This window comes from Enhydra lutris, unplaced genomic scaffold, assembly GCF_002288905.1.
Source record: "Enhydra lutris kenyoni isolate GAN:26980312 unplaced genomic scaffold, ASM228890v2 scaffoldscaffold44, whole genome shotgun sequence".
Classification (NCBI taxonomy): Eukaryota; Metazoa; Chordata; class Mammalia; order Carnivora; family Mustelidae; genus Enhydra; species Enhydra lutris.
In genome coordinates, this window is record NW_019154128.1 from 15,349,148 (window position 1) to 15,360,937 (window position 11,790).

At 40.2% G+C, this 11,790-nt stretch overlaps 2 protein-coding genes across 3 annotated transcripts in view; one reads left to right on the top strand and one right to left on the bottom strand.

Annotated features, from left to right (window-relative positions):
• LOC111155844 (inositol polyphosphate-4-phosphatase type I A) overlaps positions 1-1,191 on the top strand; it is a 127,864-nt gene extending 126,673 nt beyond the window's left edge. For both annotated transcript variants that reach the window (XM_022516267.1, XM_022516269.1), the window contains exon 25: positions 1,059-1,191. In XM_022516267.1, coding sequence (XP_022371975.1) covers positions 1,059-1,191 — 133 coding nt within the window. The remainder of the gene's footprint in view (positions 1-1,058) is intronic.
• An 8,403-nt stretch (positions 1,192-9,594) lies between these two features.
• Positions 9,595-11,790, bottom strand: part of LOC111155938 (cytochrome c oxidase assembly factor 5) — a 7,298-nt gene continuing 5,102 nt past the window's right edge. Inside the window, exons 2-3 of the mRNA XM_022516422.1 lie at positions 10,947-11,030; positions 9,595-10,217 (exon numbers count right to left, since the gene is read on the bottom strand). Coding sequence (XP_022372130.1) covers positions 10,176-10,217; positions 10,947-11,030 — 126 coding nt within the window. The 3' untranslated portion in view covers positions 9,595-10,175. The remainder of the gene's footprint in view (positions 10,218-10,946; positions 11,031-11,790) is intronic.

Genomic DNA, 11,790 nt, shown 5'->3' on the forward strand with positions numbered 1-11,790 from the left:
GGATTTTTGTACTAAATTTAATAACTAGTCGATTTAATTGCTAGTCAAAGAATAATATAAAAATGTAAAGTTCTCCTGTGCTTACAGGAAGTCGTTTATATTTAGAACCGCTTTTGCCTGTGAATTTGATATCTACAACAGAACAGTTCCCAGAGAACTCCCCTGATGCTCTCACTCGGGAATATGAGGGAATGTGAGGCGTGCCTGATGGCACATCCTCCTCTTCAGCATTTGCTGTGTCCACTGGGTTGCCATGACAACCCTCCTACCAGTACAGCTGGGGATGATGCTGGGAGCAGGCTCTCTAGGGAAGGGCACCTGTGGGCTCTCACTGGCTTAGTGGCATGCCTGTGAGAGGTGACCACAGTAAGGACAGCCCACCCAGAGAAGGCTGCCATGGGGAGATCTCAGTGGGATCACTTCTTCATGACCCTTCTAGCCTTGATGGCTGTGCAGACCCAGCGTGCCACCATTGCATGGGCTCACTGATTGCTTTGCACCCAGGACAGCTGTCTCCTCAGTGGGGACGGCATGTTAGCGCAGGCTTCTCAGCCAGATGGCTTTGCTACGTACTGAATTCTGCAAGGAAAATGAGCATTTTGAATTTGAGGTGATTAATAGCCATTGCTAATATAGAAAAATGCAGCTCTTGAAAAGCTTTGGTAAGAGTAGCACCATTTCTTATTCCATTTAATTGGAAATGTAACAGAACCTTTGAACCACTAGTTATGATAGAATCCTCAGACTACTAGACATGACATACATGAAAACCATTCACTTAAAAAACAGAAGTTTGCTTCTACTTAGATACAGCGCTGCCTCTGAAAATGCAGACTTGCAATCCCATCCAGCATGTGTCCATGTCTGTGCTTCTTAGTTGCCTTCCTCGTTCAGAAGCCTGCCATCTTGCGTGCATATTGTTGTAAATGAGTTCAGCACCCATTTGAATTAATCCCATTTTTTTTAATGCTATGAAAATAATTCATTTCATCTTAGTTTAAGTCTTTTCTTTTTCCTTTTTTACTGCTGTCATTTCTTGTGCTTGTTTTTTTCCCCAGTGAGGGTTGTCGAAGAGAAAATACAATGAAGAATGTTGGAAGTCGCAAATATGCATTTAATTCCCTGCAGCTGAAGGCTTTCCCCAAGCATTACAGGCCTCCCGAAGGGACTTACGGAAAAGTTGAAACATGAACACACGGTTCCTCTAATTAGCTGTTACATACTAAATGTGGGTACCCTCTAGTGTCATATATGAATTCTTCAAGAAGACCTGAAGGATTGGTTTTTATTTTTGTGTTTTTAAAAAAAATTTCACTAAAAAGTCTATGGAGCATGTTTTCCACTGGAATCAGTAGGAGGTAATGTTTGGCTCAATAGTGTGGATCGTAGCGACTGCCCATTTAAATAGCCTCAGCCATAACCACACAGATGTCATCGATAGTTACCTGTATGAATCAAGCTAGATATGTCTGAAATGCTAAAAGACTTTTTTAAATGCCCACTTAGGCAGCTGCACACCTAACGTATTTTTCTACCGAGTAACTCGAAATTGAGCATTGAAATTACAGTCTACTTTTAAAAAACTCTGAATGTAAAACAGTAAGTAATATATTAAATTATTGGATCCTGGCCAGACCAGCAGATGTTAAATGTTAATTCAAGTTTTGGGGAAAGAAGCTAGCTTTAGCTCGTGCAGTGAGAGCAAGTGGTTCCGACGAGTTGTCCTGTGACAGCGCAGGTGAAAGCAGAAGTTGAGGTAAAGGTTGCTAAATCAGCCCAAGATAAGACTTCACTGGAAGGTGCTACCTGCGCAGCAGCCCACACAGTGGGGCCCCCCTCTGCCCGCTGACGCATCGTGGAACAGGGTGTGTGCTGGAGAATGTGAAGCCAGCTGTCCTGTGCTCTTCAGCTCCGTGGCTGGTCCTGCCTCCGGGGCACTCCTCTCCTCCTCCCCTGGGTGTTGAGTTCTGTCACTCCAGGACTCCACACGTGACGTGTCTGCTACCTCTCAGACAACAGTGTGGGGGTTTATGTGTGTAGGTGCTGGAAACCTAAATATTTTCAGAACAGATGTCCTTTCCTGGGTTTCCCAGTTTATCGTCTTCTAGAAGATGGTGCAATCATGTTGGACTGTCTGATGAAAGTTTCTCTTAGGTTTGCAGCACCTGTTACTGTCCTCTTCACATTTTATTATATAAGGTGACTAATTGAGAAAGTTGAATTTATCTCCTACAGTGAGATTTTGAAAGGGATAAATGGGCCATAAAACTTAGGAATTTCATAGAAAATTATGTCCAGTCATCTATTATAAGATGATGATGAGTCTTATCTGCACATAGCAGAGATTGTTTTCCTTAGTTTATATACATCTATCAGTTCTATTTATCATGATTATTATGTTTACATGTTATTTAAAAGGTTGTAAAAGAAATCTATGTGGAACATATCCATGATGCTGATCCTAATGATTTGTGAACGCCGTGAGAAATTCCTAGGTCTAAAATTTGAGGTGTTACTCGTGGGCTCCTTTAGACGAGGCCTTTGGAAACGTGTGACATACTTGAGCTGCTGAGGCCCAGGCACGGCCACACACTGGCAGAGACCCAGAGGGGTAGGCGCACAGGTGAGGGTGGAACTGGATGAAAGACCTTCCAGACCCTTTCTGCGCAGACAGAGCTTGCTTCTCCTGGTGCCTGGTTGGGTGTGAGCAGATGCGGAGGATGCCCCAGGGAGCGATGGCAGCTGCTCATGCCTGTCCCACAGCTGGCTCACTGTGGAGAGTGCAGGCAAAGACACTCCTGTCCCCCAAACCCGCCGTAGAGCTGGCGGCATCTGGAGTCACATTCTCCTGCTGTACGGTCCAGGTTCAAAGACAGTTTCCAGGATGGCTGATTTCGCCTCTCACCCCTCCCCCGTTTCATTTAAGTTGTAATTTCTCTAGTACCTACCTAGTTCCATCTTTTCTCATTTTAGCATCATTATCTTTAAAGAATTCCCTTGTCTTTTTAAATTAAATGTTACGCATATTGTTTCCAGACTTTTGGTTTTTTTTTTTTTTTTTTTTTTTTTTTTTGGTCTGAAGAGCATTAAGTACCCGCATTTATCAAAAGGGAATATAGCAAACGTTGAGTCGTCTGTTCGCAGTTTTGCATGTGGCACCTTCACGTGAATTATTTTCCGACTTTGGCTTCATGTTAAGGATCGCCGTAAAACTCTAAGACGTGGCTAATGGTGCAGAAGCTGCTAACCTTTCTGTATTCCATGTGGGCACTACCCCCGGCCGCGGGAGGCAGCGGGGAGCGCGGGGCAGCCTCCCTGCGGTGCCGCACCCTCCCCGCACTCACGGAGCCAGGGCACCCCCTACCGCCGCACCTCTTACCCCCCACCCCCCCATAACGGCGGCTGGCGTTCCTGGGGTGGGGGGCACGGGAGCTCTGAGTCTTCAGCTGCACTGGGGAAGCCTTTTCATAGGTTACCGTCAAATAGACTCCGCCTGGTGTTCCTGAGAAGGTCCCTCATTTAAAAAGAAACGTTGAGACCTACTGAAAACATGGGATGTGACGTGGATTCTAAGCACCTGCAGCACAGTTGCCTTTGGTTTCCTTGAAAAATGTACAAATATTGTATAATACAGTTTTGTCCCTTCACGGTTGTATTTGCCAAGCTCAGTGCTTTAAAGTACTTTTATTTATTTGTTTTGGGTGGGCAGTATTAATATATATAAACATATAGTTACTGTTTTATATATTCTTAGCTCATTCTAAGCCATGTATGCTGTAAATGTGCTAGTCTTTAGAACGACAAATAATAAATAACTGACAAGAACATTAAACTGGGTGTTGACTGATTCATTCCATTACAGTTAGGAGAAGGACTAGTCTTATGGCCACATCATTAATAGGAATTGCATCGAGCACTTGTGTGTCTATAAGCGCCAGACCGTGACACACTTCTGTTTTATAATCTTGTTTTCTCTTACTTTGAAGCAGAGGGGTAGTAGGGGGTGGGACTAAGAGCCTGGACTTCAGCTGCAGGAAGAAGTAGCTCCCAATCCTGTTCTGTCACTCATTGGCTGGTGACCCTGAACTTGTTGCTTGCCCTCTCAGAGCCTCTGTTTGCTCGTGTGTGAAACATGGACACAATACTGGTACATTCTTTGTAAGGCGGTTGTGAGGTGCTTTGGCATTAAGTGTTCACAAGTGTTAGCTGTTTTTCCCTTCCCACATCCATAAATACGGATCATGTCTTCTCTGGGTTGCCTGGTCATCTGTTGTGTGATTTGCTATAAAACAGTAGTTCCATTAATGGTTTGATTGTTCGTTATAACCAGGACTGCATCTTGTACCTTAGTACCTTTTCCTCTGCCCGTGTGCCCAGTGATTGCCCTTAGATGAATTCCTGGCAGCAGATATTTACAATTAAAAGATAATTTAAATTTTTAAATATTTTTGAATTTTTAGTGTTACCAAAGTGCTCCCAGAAAATTAAGCTACTACCTATTAACAGGTGCCTTTCCCCCTTTATTCTCAATTTTCGTTTCTTTGATGACTGTGAAAATTGAACATCTTTTAAACTTTTACTGATTTTTCTACTTTTGTGGCTTCATTGGAGTGTTGGTCCATTTCACATGCACTGTTTCTAATATATATTAACTCCTCTGTTGTTAAGTTGTGGTTTTTCAGAACTCATCACTTGTCTTTGGTTTTGTTTATAGTAGGGAGTAGAAAGCTCTTATGTAATTAAATATGCTTGTCTTTTTCGTTTTGGTGCTTGTCCTGAAATCAGGTCCTGGCTTCCCCACTGAGGGGGACAAAGCACCCAGTTCCTTGTCCATGAAGTGGATGTGGTGCAGTGTGCTCAATGAGGGACCACACTAGCCTCTGCCACCTTGTGAAGAAAGCCTCCCTATTGCTAAGATCTGGCAAGTGGGAAGTAACTTTGTCTTATTTTTATTACAGCTCTTACTCCCCAAGCTATGGCAGATTCCTGAGATCATAGGATTAGAATATCCACATTTCAGATCCTCCCTCAGACCCCTTTCATGCCTCAGTGCTATCCTTGTGATGATTCCTTCCTGTATTAGGCTCCCGGTGGGCCTTTCTGGCCAGTCCAGGCACGTCTGAATTCAAATGCAGACCTCTGTGGTATTTTCACTCTCTGTTGTATAATTTAATGACCAAAAAAGCTGGGACAGATTAGAGGGGATAGGAAACATTGCTTATGATTCCACATGTAGGAAGACAATATCGATATCAGAGAGATGACTTTAGAAAGATAGCACTTCACTACTTTCCCCTTGCCGCTCACCCCTCCCTTGGCTTCCCTGGCCTCACTCTGTCTGCTGGTTGTCCTCCACCCACCACTAACATTATGGTGTTCCCCAGGGTTCTGTCTGTAACTTTCCTCTGTCTCATTTCAAATGCTCTTCCTGAACAGTCTTAATCATTCCTATGGAGTAAATTGCCACTTATTTGCTAATGACTCCCAAGTTTCTAGGTCCACCCCAGACTCTCTTAGGTCCATATCCATCTGCACATCTGGCCATCTCCTAGTCATTCTACTTGAGTGTCTACTTTGGGGTCTCACAGCATAGTGACAGCAAAGTCATGCTTTCTCTCCAAGCTGGCTGAGCCATCCTCCGATAAATGACCCCACCTTCCACCCAGTGGTGGTCATCTCCCCTCCCTTCCCCATCCCATGAGCTACTAAGATCTGTATCTCTTCATTACCGCTTCAACCTAACTCATAATTTCACCTCCTACTCACAGCCATGGTCTATGTTCTGTTACCTCAGATCCAGACCACCAACCCTCAGCCTTCTCATTGCTCCTTTAAGACCCATCTCAGTCCTGCCATCTGTGGTGATTTCTCTCCACAGAATGAGTTGGTCTCTTAAAAAAAAAAAAAAAAAAAAAAAATTCCTCATTCCATTGTGAGTGGAACTGTTATATTGTACTTTTATATGTTTCTACTTCAGCGTGTTATTTTGTGTTCACAGTGGCACATGTAATGCCTGTCACTCAAAAATTTTTACTGAATGAAAAGATAAATAACTGGTTTTTGGGGAGGGGTATTCAATTGAAATTTTTCCTCTTTCACCACTAGACCACGTTGTACTTGTCTCCCTATATAATCCATCCTTCTAAACAATGACAAGGAGCCAAATCTGACAGGCTCAAAGGAGGAAGCAAACTTAAGAGCAGCAGAGTGTGGCAAACACAGGACAGTGATTTTTCTTTCCAGCGTAAGCAGCGGGGTCTTTGAGGAAAGCCCAGTATTACAGCAGGTTCACACAATGTCCTCTCTTGATCTGGATGGTAGTGACATGATAATTTACTCCATAGATATTTGTTAACAGTATACACTCTGTGCACTTTTCTATATGTCTGTTATATTTAATGATAAATATTAACCTACCATTGTTCAATAAGCAATCGAAAAAGAGAATTAAGAATACAACTCCATTTACAATAATACAAAAAAGGAAAAGATACTTGGAATTAACCCAATCAAGGAGGTGAAAAAATTACAAAATGTTGCAGAAAGAAAACACCAATAAATTGGAAAGACGTCCATGTGAATGGATTGGAAGATTTTGTATTGTTAAGATGCCAATACTATTCAAAGTCTTGTACAGATTCAGTGTGCTCCCTATCAAAATTCCACTGGTGTCTTTTGCAGAGTTACAGAAATACATCTTAAAAATCCATCTGGAATCTCAAGGGGCCCAGAATAGTGAAAACCATAAAAAAAAAAAAAAAAAAAAGTTGGAGGTTGCATACTTCCTGATTTCCAACTTATTACAAAGCTACAGTAATCAAAACAGGGTGGCACGAACATAAAGACAGACATATAGAGCAATGGAAAAGAAGAAAACCCTAGCATATGTGGTCACATGATTTTCAACAAGGATGCGAAGACCAATGAGCAAAAGGCAGTCTTTTCAACAAATGGTGTTCGGAAAACTGGATATCCCCATGCAAAAGAATGAAATTGGACCCTTCCCTTGCCCCATATACAAAATCAACTCAAACATGATCAAAGATTTAAAAGTAAGAACTAAAACTATACAATTCCCAGAAGAAAATTTAGGGGAAGAACTTCACTGGATTGGGGAATGATTTGTTGGATATGGCACCAAAAGGACAGGCAACAAAAATAGAAACAGATACACTGGACTACATCAGAATTTAAAACTGCATCAACATGGTGAACACAATCAACAGAGTGAAAACAAATGAGAGAAAATACCTGCAGATCATCTCTGCTAAGGGGTTAATATCTAAGATATACACAGAACTCCTAGAACCCCACAACAGAAAGCCCTATTTTATAAGGGGCAAAGAACTTGAATAGCCGTTTCTCCAAAGAAGGTTTACAAAGGCCAACAAATAAATGAAATGATGCTTAACATCAGTATTGCCAGGGGTTGGGTAATGGGGAGTTGTTTAATGGCTGTACAGTTTCAGTTCTGCAAGGTGAATGAGCTCGAGACTGGCTGTGTAACAAGGTAACGTACTTAACATAACTGAACTATATACTTAAAAATGCTTAAGAGTGTATGCTTTACATTATGTATATTTTACCACAAATAAAATTTAAAATATATAGTTACTGATAAAGGTATCAGAAATTTCAAAGTGGATCACAGACCTATATGTAAGTTAAAACTATAAAGCTTTTTGATGAAAACAGGAATAAATTTTTGTAAGTTTGGATTAGGCAGTGGTTTTCTTAGATACACCAGAAGGAAAAAGAGATAAACTGGAATTCATCAAAATAATTGTGCTTCAAAAGACAACATTAAGAGAGGGAAGACAGATCACCTTTGGGAGAGAACATTGCCAATCATTTGTCTTTAAGGAACTTGTATACACTATATATAAAGACTTCTTATAACACAATAATAAAAAGACAAGTAACTCATTTGAAAAATGGACAAAGGACTTGACCAGACATTTCTCCGAAGATACACAGAAAACCAGTAAGCACATGAAAATATGCTCAGCTTCAGTAGCCATTAGGGAAGTGCCAATCAAAATCCCAATCGGATACCAGGTCACACCTAGTAGAATGTTTATAATCAAATAGATGAAAAACAACTGTTGCTGATGTGGACCAATTGAAATCCTCTTGTTGCTGGTGGGAATGTAAAATAGTGTAGTCGCTGCAGAAAAGTTAGGCAATTCATCAAAATGTTAAACTTGGGAATTGTTATGCCACTGTTAGGTATAACCCTGGAGAAATGAAACGTATCTTTGCAAAACTTGTTCACAAATGTTCATAGAATTATTCTTAATAGCCCAAAAGTGCAAATAATTCAAAGTCCCTCAACTAATGAATGGTTACATAAAACATGGTTTATCTATACTATGGAATTAGTAATCAGCATTAAAAAGGAATGGACAGATCCTACATATGGATGAACCTTGAAAACACAGTAAGTAAAAGAAGCCAGTCACAAAAGACCACATATAATCCCATTTTTATGACATGTCCAGAATGTGCAAATCTATAGACACAGAAAGTGTATTAATGGTTGCTGGGAACTGGGGGGAAAGGAGGGATGGCGGGGAGTAACTGCTAATGGGTATGGGGCTTCCCTTGAGAATGTTCTGGATTTAGATAGTGGTGATAGTTGCACAAACTTGTGACTATACAAAAAGAAGCAAAACTGAATTGTATGCTTTAAGTGTGAATTTATGGAATGTGAATTTCTCCAAATGAAGTTCCCAATAAAGCTATTATTAAAAACTGATGGTTCGATAAAATAATTTTAGAGTATCTTATCAAAGTTCTTTCAGTAAAAGTTGGAGCACTTAAATAGGTATATAGGAGTTACTGAAAGGGGGGGGGGGGGGGGAGGAACAACCCATTACTTTCCTTTTCCCAGTGAGAAGCAGTACACCTATACCACACAAAGAAACCTCAGTGACACTCTGCCACAAGGACTGGTGTGCAATTCTCACTTTAGGTGAACCTTTAAACAAGCAGCTGAGCTACAGAACACCTTGACTGCTTGTCCGAATAACCATGCCTGTAGGAAGCAGCATAGTGTCTTCATTATTCTTCAATACTGAAAAGAGAGGTGAAACTTGGATTCATATTTGACTCTTAACTATATTAAGTGATCAGAGTAAAGTTATTGTGATTCTAAACTTTTTCAATCATTTCCTGGTTTTCACTCCTGCTTTGTCTATGGACATCTGTTGTTTTAGTTTGCTCTGATCCTTTCCTTTTGGGGGAAGGCCCACCAGAGACATTCATTGCAGTTCTGTTGGGGGATACCCATTACAGTGCCTAAGACCCAAGCCTGGACGACATCATGGGATCTTACCCCCTTTTCCACAGAACTGGTCTAGTTCAAGAGCAGGTGGTTCAAGTAAGCTAACAGTCCTTTTGTAGGATTTGATTAGTGGACCCTAGAAAAGGTTAGCTCTCTTCTTTTTGGATCACAGATCTTACGGATGTGTGCTTTTGGCTGCCTGGACTCTTTCCCATTATGTAGAGAGAGGACCAGGCCAAAACTGAAGCCAGAAATAGAGAAAAACAGTCACAAGATGGAGGCCAAGAGCCCCAGCAACATAACCAGAGCTATGCATCCAGCTATGTCTATTACATGATGTTAATACTCAAGTTTTGAGGTTGTTACTCTAGTGAATCTGTGTAAATGAAGCATTTCTTCTCCAAGGAATCAAACACAATTTATTTTAGAACTAAACGGTACAGATTGAGTAAAAGAAAGCTTTATCCTAAATTTTCCCAGTAGACACTGTCTCCCAAGACTACATGTTACCAATTTTCACAGTCCCATCAGTGGCCTTCGTAATATTCACAAAGGATGTACAAATTGTGTCATTTTGTCGACGAGTCAAGTTGGAAAATAACAATCTTTTCACTTTTTGAGCTTTCTAACAATTCTCAAAATATAGTAGGATGCTCCCAGCTCATAGCTGTTCAATTAAATTTTTCTTCCAGAAGTAACTTAGAGCAAAAGAATCATTTAGTTTATACACAGTCAAAAACAGAACTCATCCATTTTCTCCAGTGTTCATGGAGGGAAAAACTGGTCCATCCCACCAGATGTAGCAAAAAGTCTGTCTCCTGTTTGGGTTCTCTGTTGTAAGTGACCAGAGAAAGCTTCATGTTTTCATTTTGGTTTCAGCACACTAGCATCAATATCCTTTTCTTCCTCGGAATCTGGATCTGGTATCCAACTGAAAATAAATGTATAATTAAATCAATTTTGTACAACATAACTAAACACAGCTTTGATAAGGGGCTCTCACTACATGACTAAAGTAAACCAGTTTTCCAGCACAGTCAAAAGGGCGGATGTCAGAACTACCAAGGAAAAAAAAATAATAAAGATGGCATTAAAAGGAAAAGTTCCATTTAAGGTCCCAGTAAGGATTTTCTTTTCAAGTAGAGTCCAAATTACATTTATTTTTTTTCTCTGAACTACACCCGATATGTGTTGTTCTAGCAAACTTAACTTTTAAGTTTTGTTTGGGTTAATACTCAAATGTATTTGAAGTCTTTAAATATTAAATAACACTTAACTGTCTAGGGATTAATAATCTTTAAAGTACCTACTCATAGGATGATTGCATGGTCTTTGACTTAAACCTCAGAGTGCAGCCTCTTTTAAGAGTGGTCGGCGAGGTGGAGGGTTTTAAAGTCAGTAAATAAGGCAGATTTCCATCTTGGAGGACTAATAGTGAATGAGTCTTGGACAAAGGCTGGAAGAATCTATTAATCTGCTCAGAAGTTCCCTAGACAGCTCTTCCCAGTGTCAAAGTAGAAGTTATAGGTAAATAATATTATCTAAATCCTTTTTTCTGCATGATCTCACTGTAACCCTATCTATAATTAATAGGCCATTCCATATTTAATTATATATAGCTAATTTTTAGCATAAGCTTTCAAAAGCTTTAACCTCTTACCATTGATCTTTTACATTCAAAAAATGAGTATTTCAGAGCTTTGCAGTTTCCTTCCTTCAGACACTGTCGAGGGGATTTTCCTTCCTAGGATACAGAAAACAGTATAAATACCTGGCAAATTTCCTCACAAAGCACAAAATCCCTATTCTTTTGGAAGCAGTGTTTTTTGAAAAAAAAATTTAGGAAGTAAATTATAGGTGAAAATATTTTGTAATTCATTTTGACTGTTGATGTTTAGGGAGAACAGGATAGAATAAAAAGATGTTTCAAGTAATTCTGGAGCACTTTAAAGGGTGCCCTTAAGTTCTTGAAGACACTAGTGTCCATGGGATACTTTTCTGTAAGATGTTTACATAAAAATCTTGAAACTGGTATTTTTAGCACAATACAGGTAAGAAAGAGAAAACACAGAGGTGAAAGCAGTAATGGGGTTTCTTCAGTGGTTTTAAATTTTTTTATACTTCAGAATTCTTCAAGACAGAAGAACATTATGTGTCAGAGAAGGAGAGAGAGCCTGCATATGTGTACACAGGCACGTGCCTTTGAGAAATCAGGCCTGCTGTAATGGGAAACAGGATGGTTTATTCTGGAAGGTCCTATCAAGTGGCTTTAAAGCCTCCAGTTACGTCCTTTTAATGCAAACCATTTTTTTATACTTCAGAATTCCTCAAGACAGAAGAACATTATGTGTCAGAGAAGGAGAGAGAGCCTGCATATGTGTACACAGGCACGTGCGTTTGAGAAATCAGGCCTGCTGTAATGGGAAACAGGATGGTTTATTCTGGAAGGTCCTATCAAGTGGCTTTAAAGCCTCCAGTTACGTCCTTTTAATGCAAACCATTTT